Raw genomic sequence first — 25,026 nt, 5'->3', positions numbered from 1 at the left:
AAAATGGTAATCTAAGTCAAATCAAAACTAGAATTTAAATCAGTAACTCCAGATATTCACTCTCGCCCTCACTCTCTCCACGCTCTTTACTGAAGCCTCGTCCACTCTCTCTCCGTGCTCTTGACTGAAGCCTCGCCTGCTCTCTCTCCGTGCTCTTTACTGAAGCCTCGCCCTCTCTCGCTCCGCGCTCTTTACTGGAGCCTCACCCTCACTCTCTCCGCGCTCTTTACTGAAGCTTCGCCCACTCTCTCCGCGCTCTTTACTGAAGCCTCGCCCACTCTCTCTCTCTGCGCTCTTTACTGGAGCCTCGCCCTCACTCTCTCCACGCTCTTTACTGAAGCCTCGCCTGCCCTCTCTCCGCGCTCTTTACTGAAGCCTCGCCCACTCTCCGTGGTCTTTACTGAAGCCTCGCCCTCTTTCTCTGCACTCTTTACTGAAGCCTCGCCCGCTCTCTCTCCACGCTCTTTACTGAAGACTCGCCCTCACTCTCTCCGCGCTCTTTACTGAAGCCTCGCCCGCTCTCTCTCTGCGCTGTTTACTGAAGCCTCGCCCGCTCTCTCCACGCTCTTTACTGAAGCCTCGCCCTCTCTCTCTCCGTGCTCTTTACTGAAGACTTGCCCTCTCTGCGCTCTTTACTGAAGCCTCGCCCTCTCTCTCGCTCTGCGCTCTTTACTGAAGACTCGCCCTCTCTCTCTCTGCACTCTTTAATGAAGCCTCGCCCGCTCTTTCTCTCCACGCTCTTTACTGAAGACTCGCCCTCACTCTCTCCGCGCCCTTTACTGAAGACTCGCCCGCTCTCTCTCCGTGCTCTTTACTCAGGCCTCGCCCTCTCTATCTCCGCACTCTTTACTGAAGACTCGCCCTCACTCTCTCCACGCTCTTTACTGAAGCCTCGCCCGCTCTCCGCGCTCTTTACTGAAGCCTCGCCCACTCTCTCTCCGTGGTCTTTACTGAAGCCTCGCCCTCTCTCTTTGCACTCTTTATTGAAGCCTCGCCCGCTCTCTTTCCGTGCTCTTTACTGAAGACTCGCCCTCACTCTCTCCGCGCTCTTTACTGAAGACTCGCCCTCTCTCTCTGCGCTCTTTACTGAAGCCTCGCCCGCTCTCTCTCTCCGCGCTCTTTACTGAAGACTCGCCCTCACTCTCTCCACGCTCTTTACTGAAGACTCGCCCTCTCTCTCTCTGCGCTCTTTACTGAAGCCTCGCCCGCTCTCTCTCCACGCTCTTTACTGAAGCCTTGCCCACTCTCTCCACGCTCTTTACAGAAACCTCGCCCTCTCTCTCTCCGCGCTCTTTACTGAAGACTCGCCCTCTCTCTCTCTGCGCTCTTTACTGAAGTCTCGCCCTCTCTCTCTCCGCGCTCTTTACTGAAGTCTCGCCCTCTCTCTCTCCACTCTCCTTACTGAAGTCTTGCCACCCTGTGTTTCTATCGTTCCACTCGCCTCGCCTCTCTTTTCACTCGCATCTCTTCTTTCCCTATCATTTCTCCCATGTCCTTTTTCCTGCTCAGCTTGGCTCAGTTATCAACTCATAAAGAAGGACATCAACTCTAGAAAGTAAATAAATGAGACTTTACCTCATCATGGCTATGGTTCCTGCACTTCTTGAGCCTTGATTTGCTGCAAAATTAATCTTTGGAAACAATTTTCATCCTGCTAGATGGCCACATAAAAAATACTTAATATCTCGCCTCCAAAGTATGATCAAGTTAAGAGCATGTGTTTTAAAAATGCTAAGTTTTGAAGAGATCAAACAGTCTGCATTCACTGATGTTTGTGTCTCTGGTACATGAGCTTTCTCACCGTCAGGAACACCAGAAACTACATCAAATTGATAACATAGACTAACTTTCTTAAATCAGAAATACTTGCCATCCTCATGCGGCTGGACTTTATGCTGCATTCCACGCACCACACCCTTCTCTACCCCACCTTGACTAAAATGTTGGTGGGGGACCTGCCCACAATCCCAATAGCTGTGCCACAGCAATATAATGCTGGGAGCAGGATTAATTGCTCTCGGGTTAGACTTTTGCCCCAATCTCTAAATGAAGCCCTACCTGAGAGGCGGCTGGTCAATCAGGTGATCTTAACTGGATGTGGGGGTTCTCTGGACCCAGGGAGCACACCTTGTCCAGCACCAGCCCACTTGGTTAGAGCGGAAACAATTCCTGCATGGCATGGGCCTCTCTCCACCCTCCCTAGAATTCCAGGCAGGTCGGGGGCGGGAAGTCTGGATTTTATGCACCCCCCCAACTGCCTTCAAACTCACCGGCAACGGAGTCCTGCCTGAGTCGCACCTCCAATTCAGCCCCATCGTAACTACTGGTACAACTAGTAAGGTACTGTTAACTCAACAGAATAGAGAAAATAAAATCTGTGCCCTGTCACGCAGTTCTGTATTATTTGGTGCTCCACATACTATTCAGGAATGAAGGTTCCGATATATTTGATGAGGGCTTTAAGAAACATTTGCGGTACCTAGAAGGTACAAAATAGAATAATAAGCACATATATGCTAAATAGCATCCTGAGCATAGAAAAATGTCCCATGGTGCTTCACAAAGATGTGATCTTTTGAAGGGCAGCAACAAACAACCTAATAGATTTTAGGAATACCAGAGGATGTGAACAAGGAAGGACAGCTATAAACACCACCTTCTCGAGGGCAATTAGGGAATGGCAACAAATGCTGGCCTAGCCAGCGAAGCCCACATCCCGTAAAACATTCATTTAAAAAAAATACACATTTTGACATTAATGCAAGTTGAATTAATTTTTGAAATAGCATTGGGTGCCCAATGAAATCTTCTGTGCTGTGTAGAGACTGAAATGTACTTCATACAGGGATAGGGCATATTTGACACCATAGACAGCACATCGAGTGAACAGAACAGAAATGACCACCCAAAATCCCCATTCCGTTCCTCTAAACAGAAACAATTATCGAAATAATTGCTACTTTGGAGGTCAGCAGTGCTAAAATGTTACGGGCGTTTGTGTATTTTCCTATATAATATTGATACTTCCTGTCCTCTTGTTTATTTAGTGAATTTTTACAGATATTTTATGTTTAAATTGTATTTTTTTGGAACATATGAATAGTGCAGTATTGTAGTAAAGACTTTGGATCACTATAATGAGCCGGTATGGTCTACTGCTGTTATTGTCTTCCTCACTGTTCTAGTCATTTGCATTTTTCTCTTTTTTTTTAAACTTAGAGACTTCAACACAAATTTGTTGCTCTGTCAGGAAACCTTCCAGACCCCATCACAAGATTTTTTTATCCGACTGACTCAGACCTGCCTGCTCCCATTCTGCGTGTCTGTGTTGCTTATCTGCCTTTTCTCAACCCTGGAAGTAGTTTCCAGGAAGTTTCGGTAAGGAGGGAAGTAAAGGTTGTTGCCTATGTGCATTACTGTGTGCGTCCAAAGGATTTAGCATCAACTCTTTTAAAAAAAAAAAACTCCGCCATATATAATTATCGTGATCTCCCAGTGCATTTGCGTTAAATTTTATTTTTAAAATCACTCTCCAGAAGGTTTCATGCGCCTGAAGGATTAACTTAATGAATAAAATAAGCAGTGAATGGGAAAGCGTGAGTAATACTCCAATCATTGAACTAAATGCTGAGACAACGTGCTTCATAATTTGTTTGATGAATGTTCTGCTCATTAATTTGAAGATGCTAGGGCTGGGCAATGGAGATTTAGTATCTCAGACATTTTGTTTTAGTCTCAAGTATTCCCAGGTATTGCTTTCCCGACCTGCCTTTGGAAATGTTTTATCTGCAAAGAATTCTAAGAAGTAAGGCCCAAGGCATCTACACAGCCTTAGTCTGGTGTATTTATTTGGTGGAAAATTCAAGGCCCAGTAATGTGTTATTTCACTGACTAATTGCAGGATGAAACTCTTGCCCTCATCTGTTGATGTGTAGAAACTGTGACAAAGCTCAACGACTTGGGAGCGTTGCATTTGTAAGAACTACATGCTGAATTAGTGTTTCATTTCAGATGGTTGCAGATGGAGTGCTTTTATCTTCAATGGTGAATTGAAGCATTCGATCACTGCGGCAACATAGCTAACCAGTCGGGCAGGGCTTGATCATGTTTATGATTCACCGTTACTAATATCATCAGTTCTGAATGGCTCATTATAGCATTGTATTAATCTTTGAATTAAAATGTGTTAGATTTAATCTATAATTGTAATCTTTTGTAAAATTAGAGCACTTATTTTGCATGAAGATAACTTTGTATTTAAGAGGCTTCTAAGGGTATGAAATTCCACCATGCAATATCTGCTTTAGCCTAAGGCAATAGGTTCCAGTGAAGTTTTTTTTTCTAAAAGAGGAGGTCACCAATTACTGCAAGTTGTGTTATTCGCTAGAACCAATCCACCCAACCCAGAATCAGAGCTGCTGACCAACACAAGCAGCTCCATTATCTGTACACACCTCCTCCTCTGTCAGACTTTGGACCCATAACAATTGCCAATTACAATCACACCGAGCTTGTAGGCTCCACTGTACGAGTTTATTATGGGCATAGAGTTAAAACTTTCATGGAATATCTTGTGCCCATTGCATGAACCAGTATTGATTCACTGTCAGAATATACTGGGATGAATATGGGTTAGTTATTATACCCCAGGTCAGATTTAAGTACAGTACCACATAAAAGGTACCTCCTTGCCCATTGACTGGGGAGGTTCCAGTGAAGTTGATCTATTATTAATCAATTTGAAATAAGATAAAATTGTCACTGTACAAATGCTTCATAGTATCTACATTCTTTATGTTTAAGTGTACGATAACAACCTGCTGATGACTAACATTGGTAGTTTTGAGCTTCTGCACCTCATATGATTTGTTCTGTGTTTATACCTAGTCTAACTAGATGGTTAAATAGTATATTTAGAAAAAGACTAAAAGCTGAAGTGTGAGAACATTTCTGCATACACCATCATACTTTTCAATTCATAGCGTAGCGCAGTGGTTAGCACTGTTGCCTCATGGTGCTGAGGACCCAGGTTCGATCACAGCCCCAGGTCAATGTCCATGTTGAGTTTGCACATTCTCCCCATGTCTGCGTGGGTCTCACCCCCACAAGCCAACGATGTGCAGGGTAGGTGGATTGGCCATGCTAAATTGCCCCTTCATTGGAAAAAAATAATTGGGTACTCTAAAAATTTAAAAACAAACTTTTCAATTCATTCACAGGATGTGGACGTCACAGACAGGGCCGCGTGTATAATCTACAATTGTATTGACAAATTAGCTGAGATCCTTTTGAGACCATAGTCCCACAATGCAAAAGAGGAATAAAAAGAACTTTCAACCCGTCCAGACCTTTCAAAAACACTTTTCCACAGCGTTGTCATGTAGGAAATGCATCAACCACATTTTATTTATTCTGTCACAGATGTGGCCATCACAGGCTAGGTTTGCATTTATTACCCTTTCATTTAAAAAATAATAATTTTTAAAGTGCCTAATAGTTTTTCCAATTAAGAGGCAATTTAGCATGGCTAATCCACCTAACCTGCACATCTTTGAACTGTGGGAGGAAACCGCAGCACCCGGAGGGAACCCACGCACACACGGGGAGAATGTGCAGACTCCGCACAGACAGTGACCCAAGCCGGGAATCGAACCTGGGACCCTGGAGCTGTGAAGCAATTGTGCTATCCACAATGCTACCGTGCTGCCCCAGTCCCTTGGACTGATCTTGTCCCCACTTTCCAAATGCTCAGTTATTTCATCCTTAATAATTGACTCTAACATTTCCCCCATAACCGATGTCAGGTTAACTGGTCTATAATTCACTGTTTTCTCTCTCCCTCTTTTAAAAAGTGGGGTCACATTAGCTACCTTCCAATCTATTTGAACTCTTCCAGAGTCTACAGACTTGCGGGAGAACTTGAAGGTGGTGATATCCCCATGCACCTGTTGCCCTTGTCTTTCGAGATGGTTAAGGTCACGGATTTGGAAGGTTGAAGAAGGCTTGATGAGCTGCTGCAGTGCATCTTGTATATAGTACACACTGCTGCCACTGTGCTTCAGCGGTGGAATGAGTACATGTTTAATGTGATGGGGGATGGGGGCCAATCAATTGGTTTACTTTGTCCTAGATGTTGTAAAACATCTTTTGAGTGTTTTTGGATCACACTTACCCAGGCAATTGGAGACTATTCTAACACATTCCTGACTTGTGCCTTGTAGAAAGGCTTTGGGAGTCAGGAGGTGAGTTACTTGTTGAAAAATTCCTAGCCTCTGACCTGCATTTGTAGTCACAGTATTTAGAACCATAGATTTCCTACAGTGCAGAAGGAGGCCATTCAGCCCATCAAGTCTGCACCAACCCTCTGAAAGAGCACATCACACATCACCCACGTCCACTCCCCCACCCCATCCCGGTAACCCCACCTAACCTGCACATCTTTAGACATTAAGGGGCAATTTAGCATTGCCGATCCACCTAACCTGCAAAACTTTGAACTGGGAGGACACCAGAGCACTCGGAGGAAACCCACCCATTCACGCAGAAGAAGTGCAAACTCCACAGAGACTATGTGGTTAGTTATGTTTATGGTCAAGTTTCTGGAAACCCTCCAGGATGTTGATAATGAGGTACTTGGTTATGATAATGCTATTGAATGTCACAGGGAGATGTTAGATTCTCCCTTTATTGGAGGTGGTAATTGCCTGACACTTGTGTGGCTCAAACTTTACTTGTAACCTATTAGCCAAAGTCTAAATTTGACCGGGTCTTGCTGCATATGAGCATGAACTGCTTCAATAGCTGCTTAGTTGCAAATGATACTCGATACTGTGCAATCATTAATGGACATATCCACTTCTCACCGTTTGATGGAGGGAAAGTCATTGGTGAAGCAACTGAAGATGATTGGGCCGAGGACTCAACCCTGAGGAACTCCTTCAGTGATGTCCTGAGGGTGATGATTGGCCTCCAACAATTACATCTTCCATTGTGCCAAGTATGACACAAACCAATGGCGAGTTTACCCCCTTATTTCCAATTTTGCTCAGATTCCTTGATGCCGCACTTGGTCAAATGCTGCCTTGATGTCAAGAGTAATTGCTCTCGCCTCACCTCTTGAATTCACCTCTTGAAAACATGCTCTTTTGTCCATGTTTGGGCCAAAGCCATAATAAGACCAGTGGCCTTGGTGAAACCCCAACTGAGCATCGACGAACAAGTTATTACTAAATAATGCTTGATAGCACTGTCGGCGACATCTTCCATCACGTTTGCTGATGATCGAGAGTAGACCGATGGGTTTGTAATTGCTGGATTGGATTTGTCCTGTTCTTTGTAGATGGGATGTAAGTAGGTAATTTTCCATTTGATCAGGTAGATGGCAGTATTGTACCTCTCCTGGAACTGCTTGGCTGGAAGAAAAGTTGGTTCTGGAGCTCCAGCTCAGGACTTGTAACATTTTCTGTGTCATGATCGCACAGTGGGTATCACTGTTGCTTCACAGCTCCAGGGCCCCAGATTCGATTCCTGACTTGGGTCACTGTCTGCAGAGTCTGCACATTCTCCCTGTGTGTGCGTGGGTTTCCTCCGGGTGCTCCGGTTTCCTCCCACAAGCCCCGAAAGACGTGCTGTTAGGTGAATTGGACATTCTGAATTCTCCCTCTGTGTACCCGAATAGGCGTCGGAATGTGGCGACTAGGGGATTTTCACAGTAACTTCATTGCAGTGTTAATGTAAGCTTACTTGTGACAATAACGATTATTATAAAATTGTTATTATTACTCCCGATTTCACACTGCGAGCTCCCTCAACCAGATATGCGGTGATGATTTTTGTTTTTTGTGATGTTGATAGGGGGATAAATATTGACAAAGACTCTAAACGTTAGCTCCATTTTCTCTCCACAGATGCTGTCAGACCTGCTGAGATTGTCCAGTATTTTTGTTTCAGATACCAGCATCTGCAGAAGTTTGCTTTTATCTTCGGATAAATATTGGCCAGGGCACCTGGGATAACTCGCTTCTCTTCTTCAGAACATGAGATCTTTTACTTATAGTTGAGGGAGTTTGGTTTAGTATCTCACCTGAAAGATGGCACCTCCAGCCGTGCAGCTGTCCCTCAGTGCTGCACTGGAATGTCAAGTGATTTTTGTGCTCCAAGTCCTGTAGTGAGACTTCTGACTCAGATGTGAGAGTGCTACCAACTGAGCCACAGCTGTCACCGTGCTATTCTGTGTCGTGAATTAATGTAACTAAGTGGCTTTGGGGGCATATAAGAGTCTGCCACATTGGCGTTGAATGAAGTCATTTCTAGGCCCCTCTCAGAGAAGGATGACATGGCACATCTCTATGGCACATCTGTAGAAGTTTGTGAGAGTCGGTGCAGACATGCCAAATTTCTTCAGTTTCTGTAGGAAGTAGAGATGTTGTTGAGCTTTCTTAATTGTTGCATCAACGTGAGTGGACCAGGACAGACTGTTGGTGATGGTGACCCTCAGGATCTTAAAGCTATTGACCATCTCCACTTCGGAGCCATTGATGCATACGGGAGTGTGTATCGTGTGTGTCTGTGTGTGTGATCGATCACTGGCATCAATGCCCAAAGAATCGCTGGATTCAACCCCCAATCTGCCACTGCCCTGACCAACTGGCGGCTACAATGGCCTCTGAGCCCGCAGAGTGGTCATCATATTTGGTCTCTATTTTTGCGATTGGGAATGCCGCGACCAAGCGCCGCGACCCTCCCGAAACCTGCCTGTGTCCCATCTGCGGGTCGCGACCCTGAGTTTGAAAACTCCTGCCTTGGGAGACTCCCACGAGTACTGTTCCATCTGGCCCCATTTGTGGGGACCAGTGCTGAACAACACTCGCCCAAGGTCTCTGAGGCAAAGGGGTTGAATTCCAAAGCCTCGGGCACCTCAGGAATCTGCACATTAGATTGAGGCTTACTGCCTCGCTCAAACATGCAGATATGCCAGAAAGTGATCCCGCCCATTCTGGGTGGGATTCGCATCGCAGCATCCCGGGAAGCATTGCAGCTGGATAGATCCCGGGAGCAGGGTCTCCCGACTTTTTAAAATTTAGAGTACGGAGTACCCAATTCATTTTTTCCAATTAAGGGGCAATTTAGTATGGCCAATCCACCTACCCTGCACATCTTTGGGTTGTGGGGGTGAAATCCACGTAAACACGGGGAGAATATGCAAACTCCACACAGACAGTGACCAGAGCTGGGATTGAACCTGGGACCTCTGCTCCGTGAGACAGCATTGCTAACCACTGCGCCGCCGTGCTGCCCTGGGTCTCCTGACTTTTAACGGCCATGCTGCAACACGGCAAGCTACTTTTCCAGTGCAGAGTGTCCGTTGGATTGCACCCATTGTATTTTTTATTTTTTATTTTTTTTATTTTAATTTTAATTTAGAGTAGCCAATTCATTTTTTCCAATTAAGGGGCAATTTAGCGTGGCCAATCCACCTACCCTGCACATCTTTGGGTTGTGGGGCGAAACCCACGCAAACACTGGGAGAATGTGCAAACTCCACACGGACAGTGACCCAGAGCCAGGATCGAACCTGGGTCCTCGGCGCCGTGAGGCAACAGGGCTAACCCACTGCGCCACCGTGCTGCCACTCGCCCATTGTATTCTAATATGTTTAAAATTATTTTAAACTTTCAAAAATACATAGCCAGATCCTATAGTGTCTACTATGTGAAAGTAATATTTTTGTTTCTCTACTGTGGTACAGACATTGCAGCTTTGGCAAAGCTGGTGGAAGGATTCTCTACTACATCTAAAATAAATCAATGAGCGCCTCATTATCCAATATTACTACTTTGTTTGACGGTAGCCTCAATGTTCCAAACGGTTATGAAGGAAGCTTATGTAAGGTTGAGGAAGCAAGGATCTGACTCGGCTTTAGAGAGTTTAAAGGTAGCCAGGAAGGAACTCAAAAATGGACTGAGGAGAGCTAGAAGGGGGCATGAAAAAGCCCTGGTGGGAAGGATTAGAGAAAACCCTAAGGCGTTCTACACTTATGTGAGAAATAAGAGGATGATCAGAGTGAGAGTAGAGTCGATCAGGGATAGTGGAGGGAACTTGTGCCTAGAGTCTGAGGAGATGGGGGAGGCCCTAAATGAATATTCGGTATTCACTAGAGAGAGGGACCTTGTTGCTCATGAGAACAGTGTGAACCAGGTTAATAGACTCCAACAGGTTAATATTAAGAAGGAGAATGTGCCGGTAATTTTGAAAAGCATCAGGATAGATAGGTCCCCTGGGCCTGACGGGATATACCCGAGGTTACTACGGGAAGCAAGGGAGGAGATTGCTGTACCGTTGGCGATGATCTTTGTTTCCTCACTCTCCACTGGAGTAGTGCCGGATGATTGGAGGGAGACGAATGTTGTTCCCCTGTTCAAGAAAGGGAATAGGGAAATCCCTGGGAATTACAGACCCATCAGTCTTACGTCTGTGGTGAGCAAAATGAAATGAAATTAAATGAAAATCGCTTATTGCCACAAGTAGGCTTCAAATGAAGTTACTGTGAAAAGCCCCTAGTCACCACATTCCGGTGCCTGTTCGGGGAGGCTGGTACAGGATTTGAACCCGCGCTGCTTGGTCTGCTTTAAAAGCCAGATATTTAGCCCTGTGCTAAACCAGCCCCTATAAAATATTGGAAAGCATTCTGAGAGATAGGATTTATGATTATTTAGAAAAACATAGTTTGATTAAAGATAGTCAGCATGGCTTTGTGAGGGGCAAATCATGCCACACAAGCCTCATTGAATTCTTTGAGGATGTGATGAGACACATTGATGAAGGTTGGGCAGTGGATGTGGTGTATATGGATTTCAGTAAGGCATTTGATAAGGTTCTCCATGGCAGGCTCATTCAGAAAGTTAGGGGACATGGGATACAGGGAAATTTGGCTGTCTGGATACAGAATTGGTTGGCCAAATGAAGACAGCGAGTGGTAGTGGATGGAAAGTATTCCGCCTGGAGGTCGGTGACCAGTGGTGTCCCGCAAGGATCTGTTCTGAGACTGCTGCTCTTTGTGGTTTTTATAAATGACTTGGGATGAGGAAGTGGAAGGGTGGGTTAGTAAGTTTGCCGATGACCAGAAGATTGGGGGAGATGTAGATAGTGTTGAGGGTTGTTGCAGGTTACAACAGGACATTGACAGGATGCAGAGCTGGGCTGAGAACTGGCAGATGGAGTTCAACCTTGATAAATGTGAAGTGATTCATTTTGGAAGGTCGAATTTTAATGCTGAATACAGGGTTAAAGGCAGGATTCTTGGAAATGTGGTGGAACAGAGGGATCTTGGGGTCCACGTACATAGATCCCTCAAAGTTGCCACCCAGGTTGATAGGGTTATTTAGAAGGTGTATGGTGTGTTGGCTTTCATTAACATGGGGATTGAGTTTAAGAGCCGCGAGATTTTGCTGCAGCTTTATAAAACTCTCTAGTTAGACCACACTTGGAATATTGTGTCCAATTCTGGTCGCCTCATTATAGGAAGGATGTGGATGCTTTGGAGAGGGTACAGAGGCGATTTACCAGGATGCTGCCTGGACTGTAGGGCATGTCTTATGAAGAAAGATTGAGGGAGCTCGGGCTTTTCTCACTGGAGCGAAGAAGGCAGAGAGGTGACTTGATAGAGGTGTACAAGGTGATGTGAGGCATGGATAGAGTGGATAGCCATAGACTTTTCCCCAGGGTGGAAATGGCTGTCACGAGGGGACATAATTTAAAGATGATTGGAGGAAGGTATAGGGGGGATGTCGGAGGTAGGTGGGTGTGTGGAATGCACTGTCAGCGAAGGTGATGGAGTCAGAGTCATTAGGGACATTTAAGCGACTCTTAGACCGGCACATGGACAGCAGTAAATTGAAGGGGTGTAGGTCAGGTTGATCTTAGATTAGGATAAATGGTCGGCACAACATCATGGGCTGAAGGGCCTGTACTGTTTTATGTTATGTTGTTCCTTTCATTGAAGTTGTATAGATTTTAGTGTGATAATTTGTCTTCTGAGTTCGTTTTTTTTTCTTTAGTGAGGTGCCTCAAAAAAGTGATGGTTTGCTTGAGAATATGGTGATCGGTGAACGGCCAGAAGTGGTTTACCACATGTTCCACATGGTGCTCTTTGGTTCATTAGCACTGATGTTCCAAGGGTAAGTATGTTAAGATCCTGGGGGCACCTTTTTAAAGTGACGTTAGCAATAAGAACTGAAGTTCTTGGAATCTCCAAGGTATTAGGAAATAAATGGAAAACCCTAGTAATCCATCGCTGGCCTCAATATGCACATTTATATTTTTTAAAAAGTCGTAGCTAAGGAGAACTGCATATGAATAAAATTCAGTCGCTTATTCTTCCTCTTTACTCCGTTCAATATTGATTTTTGAGTAAGAAGAGAGAGTTGATTAATTTTCATTATTTTGTTAAACCTATTGGAAAGTTTTAAAAATAAATCACTAACTGTTTCCACATTGACTGTAAAATTCTGGGACCTTAATTTTGTGTTATCTGTAAAGGATAACAGTACTCTTTGTGTGCGTGAGAGAGAAAGACGTAACAAATCTCATCCCGTTGTCACCTGATATCGTGATGGACACTTTCCAGTGCCCATGGATAACAGTCTGTATAGTTTCCTTCCTCTCTTTGCCCAGGACGCTAAAGGCCAGTTGTAGCACCCACATTTCTAAGCTGGTTTGGATCCATTATCCGTTAACTTAGCACGCCACAGATTGAAGCTGGGATCTTCATAGACTGATTGTCTCCCAGGAATCATCATGTTATGTGAGATGTTGTAGTCTGAAATATTGAGTGGTGCAATTTGTGGTAGGGTGGTTACTGTTATTCGTACAACCTTTTTATTAACTTGTCAATGCGGGTGGACCAGAAAATAAATAAATATGCATTTATATAGAGATAATATGTTTTTTTTTAATTTAGAGTATCCAATTGTTTTTTTTTCAATTATGGGTAACTTAGCGTGGCCTTGGTGCCATGAGGCAGCAGTGCTAACCACTGCACCAATGTGCCGCTTCAGAGATATAGGGCAGGATTCTCCCATACCTGGCGAGGCGGGGGGGGGGGGGGGGGGAACCACTGCGGCATCGGCCTGCCCCAAAGGTGCGGAATCCTCCGCACCTTCAGGGGCTAGGCTGGCGCCTGAGTGGTTTGCGCCCCGCTGGCTGGCGTGGAAGGCCTTTGGTGCCACGACAGCCGGGGCCGAAGGGACTCCACCGGGCGGCGCAAGTCTGCGATGCGCGGGAGTGTCAGCAGCTGCTGACGTCATCCCCGTGCATGCGCAGGGGGAGTTCACCGATGCGTCGGCCATCATGGAGGCTGACACGGCCGACGCGTAGGAAAAGAGTGCCCCCACGGCACAGGCCCGCCCGCGGATCGGTGGGCCCCGATCGCGGGCCAGGCCACTGTGGGGAAAGCCCTGGAGCCAGATTCCCCCCCCCCCCCCCCCCCCCCCCCCCAGGACCCCGGAGCCCTCCCGCACCGCCAGGTCCCACCGGCGTAGATTAGACTAGGTCCCTTACCGGCGGGGCTGGCAAAGAACCAGCGGGACTTCGGCCCAACGTGGGCCGGAGAATCGCTGGGGGGGCCCACTGCGAGCGGCCGCAGATCGACACGGCGCGATTCCCGCCACCGCCGAATCTCTGGTGCCGGAGAATTCGGCGGCCGACAGGGGTGGGATTCACGTCGCCCCCCGGCAATTCTCCGACCCGGCGGGGGAGTCAGAGAATCCCGCCCAAAATATGTGGTTAGGCTTGTAGGTTGTAGGTCTACGGTTGTAAAGATGGAGTTATTTCAGACAGCACCCAGATGGTGGTGCTGTTGAGCTTTCTGTATCTAATTGTACAACCTTATTGACATGAGTGGGAATTCCCTGTCTTGTCACAAACACTTAAAAAGCATTACTTGTAATAACTCTTCCTGTACATTATGTCTTTACAGCTTGAAATATTTATGGACTCCTTATGCCTGTATGTTCACTGCCTTTGGTGTTTGCTCTCCTGAGATCTGGATGACTGTATTTAAGTGGTTGCGGCTAAGAACAGTGCCTCCAATGCTACTGGTGAATTCAGAATACTCTTTCGGATCATTGAGGACCATAAGCTTTTTATTATTTTTTTTTCTACAGAAGTAATATTCTTTGTATTTCTTTTTTTTAGGCACTTATGTTAAGTACTGCAGTTCCAACAATAATCGGGTTCAGCATGTGGAAGGATGTGAGTACATTTGCAAATTTCTGTTTCAGCATTGTGATATATTAACAAGCACATTCATTAATCAGACATGTTTTGAAATTGCTTACGAAAAGTGACTGTGTAATTCAGACAGTAGGAAGATGTGGGAAAGGCATTTCTGGGCAGGTGATGACTGTTTTCTGTTTCTGGCCAATCTGGTGATGTGGTTTATTTGGTAGTTCAGGACTTGAGTGTTGCTGAGATTGAGATTTGCAGTTGATGCATTACATCTTGCACTCATCCAGACAGGGTGCTGATTGGTATTCTACGTGACCAATCAGAACTACCGTGCCAACCAATCAGCACCCTTTCCTCAGGCAATATAAATTATTGTTCCCGTTGCAATTTGGTATTCTTCCTTCTGTCCTGATGAGTGCAAGACAAAACACTTCAACAGTATGTCTTTTTTTTGTTGCAGTAATACTGATGGTTTAGTCTGCCTTAATTCACTTAAATCTGGCTCCTTCTTGCTTGCTTTAATGTAGGATTGTTGAGGGCCATGAATGGGTCCAATGCCTCCTGGTTGAAGAACAGTAAGAAACATAAAATATATAGACAAGAAGTAAAATGGGAGATTAGGAATGCCAAGGAGAACAAAAGGCGGCTGCCAATTTACAGAGAAAAGCCAGCGTTTTTATAAGCACATAATTGGTGAAAGAATGGTCAAAGAAGGAGTGGGACTAAAAGATGAAAGAAGCATATTATGCAAGGGAATGAAGGAATGTAGAAATGTTTCAGTGTTTGGATTATGTTTATTATGATTTTGTTAGAGACCGTTGATGTTTAAATAGAAATCTGAACACCCTGACAGAGCTACGCAACAAGATTTCACATTTGTATACAAAAACAAACCTTATTGCATAGAAGAATTAAACAAAGCAAGCACTAGTAACTTAACTATATCATTTATAACTACTTATTTTATGAACTTAGTTCTATTTTTTTTTCACCCCCCCAAGAGTTCACTTATACATTACAACAATCTTGAAGGGTCATTCACTTCTTTAGGGACCAACTCAAAGTATGCCTCATTCCTCCAGAACTTACTACAACTCTTCTCGTTATTCCAGTTTTCTCCAACGGACAAAATGTTTGGCTATTCTTCCATTAGCTTTTGGCTAAGTGACCCTCCAAGTTTTACGCAAGGAGCACATATCTGTGGACTCCTCCTTGGCCTGGCTGCCAGCAGACGTGCAACTGCCCTGTCTGAGCCTTCTTATTTCTGCTGACTGCTTCTATCACAAGGTTCTGTTATGATGATTGTAGATTTCCTCCTCTAGCTTCAAACTGGGCAAATCTTCCAACTTCTTTGCCCCTCACAAATTTCAAACTGAACTGAACACCCCCCCCCCCCCCCCCCCGGTCTGCATTCCGCGCAATGATCGATAAAGTTAGTATTTTCTATGCTTAAGGTGCAGGCTGGAATAACGGAATAACATTCAATTTTGTTAGTTTTTCTTCCAACTCTGAGTTGCAGACGACCGAAGACCAAATCAGCAACTACCACTGTCTGTTCCAAAACTGAACTGCTTGGTTCTGTAAGCAAACACAAAGATAAATTAAACACAGGAACCCATAATCCCCATAGCCCGTATGCCAATGTGGCAGGCTTCGGGATGTTCCAAAACAGAAATGCAAACCAATTATGTTTTACCCAAAACACAACTCTTTGATTCGGTGACCCATTTGAACAATTTATATAAAAGCAGATTGCTGCAGATGCTGGAATCTGAAACCAAACAGAAAATGCTGGAAAATCTCAGCAGGTCTGGCAGCATCTGTAGGGAGAGAAAAAAGCTAACATTTCGAGTCCAGGTGACCCTTTGTCTGCTTTGTTTTTTCAGTTTCTTAACCTGTTTTTTCCATTTAGCTTACATTTGACACTTTAATCTCCAACCTAAAAGTCATATTCCAAACATATGAATTATCAACAAGATAGAATAAAACTAAAGTCACAAGGTTCGGATGATAGAGTTCTTCAGGAGATTGGGGAAAAGGTAGCAGAGGCACTCACCATTATTTTTAACTATATTCAAATATATTCATATAGCATGAAAAGACTGAAAAGTGCTGCTATATGTTATCCTGTACAGTAAATGGGAACTAGATTAGCCAGGAAAACTTGGGTCATAAATAGTCTTGGTCATGAGAATTTCTCGGGCCCCTAGTTTAGGAAGAAATTAGTGCATACATAGCAAAGCATAGATCATGCTTGTCAAACTTAATTGATTTATTTTGAGGAAATCATAGGGGATCTATATAAAGGGAATGCGGTGAATGTTTTTGTATCTGGATGTTCAGAACTGTTTGATAAGGTTTTGCATAAGAGAATTCTTATAAATTAAGCAACATGACATTAAAGCCAAGTGGATAAAGTGATGGGCTGAGACTGAAAGCAAGGAGCAGGAATTAATTGATTGTTTTGAGACCAGTATGTGTGCTCCAGGGAACTGTGCTGGGAAGTCTCATTTTCCTGGAAAAGAACAATCATATTGAAGTTAACTGGGACTAAGAGAGGCTGGGAAACTTTCAGGAACAATGCAGAAAATTAAGTGAAAATGTTTACCATTTCTGACATTGAGCACTGCCAATTCAGCTGCAATCAAGTTAACCCGTCCCCCTAAATTTTCTTCACCTCCATCTCAAAATCTTCAGCTGCTCAACTGTAATGTCTCTCATAGTTGAATTATCAATAAACTGTTTTGGATTATACTTGAAAAATGGCCACATAAATGAGGATGCTTTGTGACTGAGGAACTGTACTATGGAATGTCCTTACATTCAGGAGAAGGGCAAGGCAAATTCTTTTATAATAGGACATTTCACTTATTTGTTTTAGTTTTGCTGATCATTAAGCATTTAATTTAAAGTACTTGCACATCAGTTCTTTCCAGATGTAATGGCTGAACTCTCTGACCTTCAGGAATTTTATGATTCTGATACCGTAGAGCTGATGAGCTGGATCAAGTAAGTTGTACTTTGTGTGGTGTGCGTGTGGTGTGTGTATTCTTTATTAAAGCTGAGAAATTGGTTTCATCATCAATGAAAAATGGCTTGGTGCAGCTGACGAAGACCCGAGACTCACTCGTAATTTAACCTGAGGCCTCATCTAATGATGCCACTGGCGAACTTTGGTGCTAGTTGGGCATCCTGATCCAAAAGCATTGGTTAATGCCCAAGACAATTCAGCTGACATCGACATAAAGGGCACCTTCTGAGGTGAGGGCAGAGAGAAATGAGGCCCGTTTCATTTCCCAGTGTTAACATCTCTCACCTTGAGGGGGAAAGAAAATCACGAAAACACACTTTTAAGGAATGATTTCTGTGATGCAACAATATTTTGCCACATGCAATATGAGGTATTTAGGCACTATATACATACATATAATATATATGTATATAAATATACTCATGGGCATGTGAATCAAATCAGCTCAATCAAAATGCTAATTTAATCTAGCTTTGCTACTAATGTGCATTCAATTACCAGTTTTTGACTCTAACTGGGGACTCTCTGTTTTAGTCCGATTCTCTCAGGGCAGATCATAACCTTCTATTTGTTACCAAATTTAGATGGTGAACATGGTTGGACGAAGCGACAGCAGTTGGTTGAGACAGAAACCAGATTATCTATCAGTACAGTGTGGCACGTGTCATGCTAGAAGCAGTTTCATCAATCTGCACAATTGAACCTTTTCAGCAGATCCTACTCTGCATACAGCTGAGCCAGATGACTTTAGTTGAATACTCCAGCTTCATGCATAATAGCATTTTAATTTGCTGCCTGACATTCCACATTGTTACGGAAACTACATATCAGTGAACCTTCAAAACACATTGCCTCACCTTAAACTATATCTAAGAGGCAAAATAATTGCATTTTCATACTATAAAGCCAGTAACAGCTGGACAGGTCAAGTGCAGCCCATTAAACCAGTATTCAACTCCAGTCACTGTACTTTCTCTTGTTCACAATATAACTATTTTCTTTTGTCTGGTAATGGAGATAGCTAAAATAACTTGCAGGGGGCTATTGAAAGCCATTTATAATCTACAGGATTGTTTTCTTTCTACCATGTTACTGATTTAATTTCAAATACTTTGGATGGGATTCTCCGTCCTCGGGAAGTCCAGAATGTATTCCCCAGAATGGAGAATCTGGCGTCGGGGCAAAATCGGGGTCGGCGCCCGAATGCCATGCACCGACCCCTCGCTGATGGCGTGAACAAGTTCCACGCCGCTTGCCAGCGGGAGCATGGACCCCTCACTGACGGCGTGAACAAGTTCCACGCCGCTTGCCAGCGGGAGGATGGACCCCTCACTGACGGCGTGAACAAGTTCCACGGCGCTTGCCAGCGGGAGCATGGACCCCTCACTGATGGCGTGAACAAGTTCCACGCTGCTTGCCAGCGGGAGCATGGACCCCTCACTGACGGCGTGAACAAGTTCCACGCCGCTTGCCAGCGGGAGCATGGACCCCTCACTGACGGCGTGAACAAGTTCCACGCTGCTTGCCAGCGGGAGCATGGAAATAAATGCAAATAGGTCGTAATGACCCCTATTTGCATCTATTTCACGAGCCTGAGTCCCGATGCTCCGCCCTCTAGCGATTTCCCCGTGGGTGGGAATCATGTGGCAAGGATCACTTGGCCCAATGCAAGATCCACCACGTCAGGTTCACGATGGTCAACAGCACACAAAGCCACCACACATACCGGCCCCACTGCAAATCCGACTCCCCCCTACCACACTGTATAGAAACTCCAACCCCTGGATAGCCTGGTTGCCCCCCCCCCCCCCCCCCCCCCCCCCCCCGTTGCGATCTTGTAAGATGCTGCAATGTAAATCCTGCTCGTTGTGGGTGGGGACCACCTTTTGGCAAACCTGCACATTAGTGCGAGGCAGCTAGTCACTGTAATATGTAGCTTCCCGAGGCACCCGTGGCATTAGGATCTATCCTCTTAGACCTTGGGCAAGCGCCGTTCAGTAATGGTCTCCTATATACGGGGACCAGACGGAACTGCACTTGTGGGGTCTCCCAGGGAATCGGAGACCCCAAAGTCCTTTGGCAGGGTAGTACCCTGGCATTACTGACGCCACCTGGGCACCCTAGCACTGTCAGACTGGTACCGTGGCAGTGCCAGTTGGGCGCCAGCTGGCAGTGCCATCTGGAATGGGCACTGCTAGGGTACCAAGTTGACACGGCCAAGGTGCCAAGCTGGCATTTTCATGCAGTGATCGGGCCATGGGTGCCTTGCGCGGATGTTGGGAGGCCCAGGTCCGGGAACCTCATAGTGAATTGAGGCTGGGGAGGGGGGTTGGGGGGGAGGGGTTGCGGGTGGGGCCCTAAGGACCTCCTTTAGCATGTTGTGGCTTGGGGATCGGGGTGTGGCGGGATCGTATCAGGAGCTCCAGCGATTCGGAAGCTATTTAAAAATGGCATTCCGATCTCTCGCTGCACTGAGGCGTTCCGGCGAGCACAGATCCTCGGTTCTGAAAACAGGGCTATGTGCGGCCTCGGCCACATGTTCTCCGCTAAGTGCCGTTCGATAGCGGTGTGTTTCTCGGTGCTGCGGGCGTGTCATTTCGCTGCGGAGCAGGTCAAGGCCCATTTGCGGTGCATAGAGGGGGGGGGTGCCAGCCGCGGGATTCCATTATCGGGCTGCCCACTCAAGATGGTGGCCCAGTATCATGAATCTCCTCGTGTTCCATGCCATGCATAAAATGGCATAGCCAGGAATACGGAATTGCATCCTGCTTTATGACCACAAGGGGATCATAAAACTAGTGAAATTCAGCTCCTGCGGGAGAACATAGTTTCACAAACCGAGAATCCTGATCTTTGTGTCTTTACTTTGGCTTTCTCTACCTTTATAGAACAGTTGAAGAGCACAGACCCGCTTTTTCCATGTAGTAAGGGATTTTTAAAAAAATCTTTGATAATTTTTATTAGCATCACAAGTAAGCTTACATTAACACTACAATTAGGTTACTGTGAAAATCCCTGTTCGGGTACGTTGAGGGAGAATTCAGAATGTCCAATTCACCTAACAAGCATGTCCTATGGGACTTGTGGAAAGAAACTGGAGCACCCGGAGGAAACCCACAAAGGCACAGAGAGAATGTACAAACTCCGCGCAGACAGTGACCCAAGCCGGGAATCGAAACCGGGTCCCTGGCACTGTGAAGCAACAGTGCTAACCACTGTGCTACCATGCCGCCCAATGGGTTATGATTATTACTGGGAAGGCCAGCAATTGTTGCCGATAACTGAGTGGCTTTGATGGCCACTTCAGTGGACAGCTAAGAGTCGACCACAATGCTGTATATCTGTAGGCAGGATGAAGGGTCTATCCCCCTCCAGGACATTGATGAATCAGGTGGGTTTTTAACACAAAAAGATTTCTTCATGGTCACAATTACTAAGACTAGCTTTCAATTCCAGATCTTATTAATTGGGTTTAACCTATGTCCAATGGATTACTAATGACATTACCACTATGCCACCATCTATCCTGGTGCTGCTATTTGATTTTTCTTTAAAGTGCATGTCCTCTGCCACAATATTAATTTTTTTTAAAGTTGGGATCAGTAGGCTCTGCTACTTCTTGAGCTGTCAAGAATGTTGTTTATTTTCAAGCTGGGGTTATCAGCTCAATGGTAGAGCTCGATTTCCTTGTGAGAGGTAGTGAAATCGATGCTCACGTTCCTCATTTTGCCATAGCATACAAAACTACGGACGAAGTGCTAGAAAATGGGATTAGAATAGATAGGTACTCAATGGCTGCGTAGACACAATGGGCCAAAGGTCCTTTCTCTGTACTGTAAAACTCTATGACTATAATTTTGATCTTCATTCCAATGAAAAACAGACCCTACCTTTTTTTAAATGGTGGAAAATGGATGTGGGTGTCTTGCTCCCTCTCTCTTTCACATGGACCAAATATATAATTTTCCTGTTTCATAAAGTAGGCAAGGGATTGAGTGCTTTGTAACTTTGCATTTCATTGTATATGAAGCACTTTAAAATGACCTGACTGAAGTGATGAGGAGCTTTCGCGATGCAAATCTGTTCGCTCATTCTTTGACTAAAGGGTTTTTTAACCCTTCACAACTGTCTGTCAAAGGTTTACAGTTTTGTGTAAACCCCCTTTTGTACTGTGAGCCAGATTATTGGTGCTTTCACCATCATTTTAAAAATGTCTGTAATTTTTGTAAAATTTGCAAATTGTTTTTAAAAAACTATTTTAATTTTTAATACTCTTGCTACCCAGACGTCAAACCCCAGATGCTGCTGTGTTTGCTGGAAGTATGCAACTTATGGGAACTGTGAAACTCTGTACTGGCCGAACAGTGACTACCCACCCACTCTATTCAGATAGAGATCTGCGAAAACGGACAGAGGAAGTGAGTACCTCTTATTGACTTCACAAACTGCATGTCATGTTGTATACTAGTTCTACTGGATAGGCACTGTATCAATTTGGCATTGAACCACTGACGTGAATCAGTTGCGCATTTTAGGTGTTTCCCTCAGTATGGACCCAACCAATGGTTTAACTGGAAGATGCAATATTCATTGCAGAACAGACAAGACAGGGGTACAGGTTTGATTTGTATGCTCAGTTAACTTCTCAACTGGCATCCGGATGCAAGGCTGTTATGGTTGGTCTTTGTACCTTAGTTTAGGAAGCGGGGCGTGTGTGGGGGGGGGGGGGGGGGGGGGGCGGGCGTGGGGGGGGGGGGGGGGCACGGGGGGGTGGGGGGGGCACGGGGGGGAGGTGGGGGGGGGCAAACTCCACGCAGTCACACCCAAGGTCTGAATCATACATGGGTCCCTGGTGCAGTGAGGCAACAGTGCTAACCGCTGTGCTGCCCATAGGCCACTGACTAATTATTATGTTCTCGTGAACCCTGCTGAACAAAGTGCCTGGCTGGATAGTTGAACATTAGATGATGATCATGATCTGCTGTGATGCTCAAGTTTCACAATATGCCTGCACTCTTTCTATGTTTATCCATGAAGAATGACCAGTTGAGTAAAATACTGAGGGGCTAATGCCTTTGGAATCCTCTTCCTTCATGAATTAGCACTGTCTGCATAGAAGGCAAAAAGGTTATGGTTTTGTTCTCTAGATTAATGCTACTAAAGGAAAGTTATGCTACTCGAGAGTAAATTTAAATACATCATTTTTATTGTGGCAGATTAAAGCAGGAATGTTTCTTCTCAGAGAGTGGCAATTCCATGGCTTGGGGCTTTTAATGCCAATTTGTTGCTTTGGTTTCAGAGCTTTATTGTTTTTGTCACTAGATCTACCAGGTATATTCTCGGAGATCTGCAGAAGATATTTACATGATTCTCATGTCATATAAAGCCGATTATTTCATAATTGAAGAAGGAATTTGTAACGACATGGGACCAGTGAAAGGCTGCCGTGTAAAGGACTTGCTGGATGTTGCAAATGGCCATGTAAGTTATCTTTTTCTCCAATAATCATGCATTGGATTGGCAGGAAGCCTGAGATGGCATTTGGTTATGCTGAAGCATTCTTTGGTTAAGAAAAGGCCACTTATTGTTCCTTTTTTTCTGAGACATTCTTGGTTTCTATTTGCTGCTCAATTTCCAGCTGTCTAATGCAAGGTTCTAAGGGTATAATGTATGAATTGACATTTCACACAAAAGCAGCAATTTGCGTCAGTGGTTGGGAGGGAGTGTCAACCCAAGTATTCTTCCTTCGCATTTGCGTTTAGACATATCAGATGATAGTTTTCTGTGGTAAACCACTTTTAGTTAAATCTTCCTACAGAACTGTTTTGTAAAGTTTATTGTCTCAAAGCAAATATCTCCCCTTTTCCTCACCCCCTCACACCCTGCCATCAGTCTTTTGTTCTTAAAGTTGCTATTTTTTGTTGCAATCTCCCTCCTTACAGTTCTGACAAAGTGTTAAAGGACACGAAACATTAACTCTGGATGCTGCTCGGAGCCTGCTGAGTTTCCCCGGCATCCTCTGCTGTTGTTCCAGATTCCAGCACCCGCACAGTATTCTGCTGATTTTATTGTAAAGTTCAACACTGATTACATTGCTTAATGATACAAAAAGATGGTGCGTAATACTTTTAAACCTAGCTGAAGTTTACAAGTTTCTGCGACCATAGTACCCATATTTTAACACACATTTAAATTAGATAATTGAATTAAAAAGTATATTTAGCAATGTAGTAAACCACTATATAAGGCAAAGCACAGGTGCAAATGACCATTGAATCCTAAAATCATTTGAATGGAATCAGAGGATCTTATGGTCAGTTGCTATTTCATTTTCACAACTGAAATAGTGTGCTGTGGTTTTCTTCTTCAAAAGCTAAGCATCATGTTGTCTACAAATGCCAAGTCTTACAAGGAAAGTTTGGCGATGTTAGATTTGTATCCACAAGAATTTAGAAGAGTAAGTGGCAACTTGACCGAAACCTTAAGATCCTGAGGGGTGTTGACAGGGTGGATTTGGAGAGGCTGTTTCCTCTTGTCAGAGAATCTAGAACTAGGGGTCACTGTTTAAAAATAAAGGGTCGCTCATTTAAGACCGAGAAAAGGAGAATTATTTTAGCTCCGAGGGCTGAGAGTCTCTGGAACTCTCTTCCGCGAAGGATGGTGGAAGCAGAATCTTTCAATATTTTTAAAGCAGAGCTCAATAGGTTCTTAATTTAAAAAAAGATTTAGAGTGTCCAATTCATTTTTCCAATTAAGGGGCAATTTAGCACGTCCAATCCACCTACCCTGCATATCTTTGGGTTGTGGGGGCAAAACCCACTCAAAGATGGGGAGAATGTGACTACTCCACATGGTCAGTGACCCAGAGCCGGGATCGAACCTGGAACCTCGGCGCCGTGAGGCACCAGTGCTTTCCAGATAGGTTTTTAATTAACAAGGGGAAGTCGGGGAAGGCCCCTGGGCCGGATGGGTACCCAGCGGAATTTTATAAAGAATTTGCGACGGACCTGTTGGGGGCATTTGATGAAGCACTGGAGACGGGAGAGTTGCCGGAGACGATGGCGCAGGCAGTAATCACACTAATCCCGAAAAAGAGGAAGGACCTGGTGGAATGTGGGTCGCATAGGTCCATATCACTATTAAACATGGATGTGAAAGTATTGGCTAAGTTGGTGGGGAAGATGGAGGGGTGTGTCCCCGGGGTGATGGCAGAAGATCAAACCGGCTTCGTGAAGGGCAGGCAGCTCGCGTGTAATTTAAAAAAAAAAAAATTTAGAGCAGCCAATTAAGGGGCAATTTAGCGTGTCCAATCCACCTAACCAGCTCATCTTTGGGTTGTGAAAGTGAAACCCATGCAGACATGGGGAGAATGTGCAAACTCCACACAGACGGTGACCCAGGGCCGGGATTCGAACCTGGGTCCTCAGCGCCGCAGTCTCAGTGCTAACCGCTGCGCCACATGCCGTCCCGCACTCGTGAGTAGTATGAGACGGCTGTTGAATGTGGTGATGAATCCGTCGGGGGCTCTGGTACCAGAGGTGGTGGTATCCATGGACACGAAGAAGGCATTTCATCGGGTGGAGTGGTGGTACTGTTCGAGATTTTGGGAAGGTTTGGGTTTGAGCCGAGATTTGTGGCATGGGTGCGGTTGCTGTATGTGGCACCAAGGGCGAGGGTGAGGACGAATGATATGAGCTCACAAAGCTTTGACTTATATAGGGGTACGAGGCAGGGATGCCCGCTGTCACCGCTGTTGTTTGCACTGGCCA

The 25,026-nt window shown here is 45.0% G+C and overlaps 1 protein-coding gene and 1 long non-coding RNA gene across 5 annotated transcripts in view; one reads left to right on the top strand and one right to left on the bottom strand.

Moving 5' to 3' along the window:
- The window catches only part of LOC119972393 (probable C-mannosyltransferase DPY19L4), a 107,300-nt gene that overhangs the window by 63,521 nt on the left and 18,753 nt on the right, over positions 1–25,026 (top strand). For all 4 annotated transcript variants that reach the window (XM_038809002.1, XM_038809005.1, XM_038809004.1 and 1 more), the window contains exons 12-18: positions 3,220–3,378; positions 12,057–12,176; positions 13,976–14,096; positions 14,194–14,250; positions 17,153–17,235; positions 21,543–21,675; positions 22,580–22,738. In XM_038809002.1, the coding sequence (XP_038664930.1) occupies positions 3,220–3,378; positions 12,057–12,176; positions 13,976–14,096; positions 14,194–14,250; positions 17,153–17,235; positions 21,543–21,675; positions 22,580–22,738 (832 nt within the window). The remainder of the gene's footprint in view (positions 1–3,219; positions 3,379–12,056; positions 12,177–13,975; positions 14,097–14,193; positions 14,251–17,152; positions 17,236–21,542; positions 21,676–22,579; positions 22,739–25,026) is intronic.
- Positions 15,648–25,026, bottom strand: part of LOC119972394 — a 46,609-nt gene continuing 37,230 nt past the window's right edge. The window contains exon 3 of the long non-coding RNA XR_005462042.1: positions 15,648–15,804. This is a non-coding gene — a long non-coding RNA (uncharacterized LOC119972394). The remainder of the gene's footprint in view (positions 15,805–25,026) is intronic.

The sequence above is a fragment of the Scyliorhinus canicula genome, chromosome 10 (assembly GCF_902713615.1).
Source record: "Scyliorhinus canicula chromosome 10, sScyCan1.1, whole genome shotgun sequence".
NCBI lineage: Eukaryota > Metazoa > Chordata > Chondrichthyes > Carcharhiniformes > Scyliorhinidae > Scyliorhinus > Scyliorhinus canicula.
This window is presented reverse-complemented; position numbering and strand designations above follow the sequence as displayed.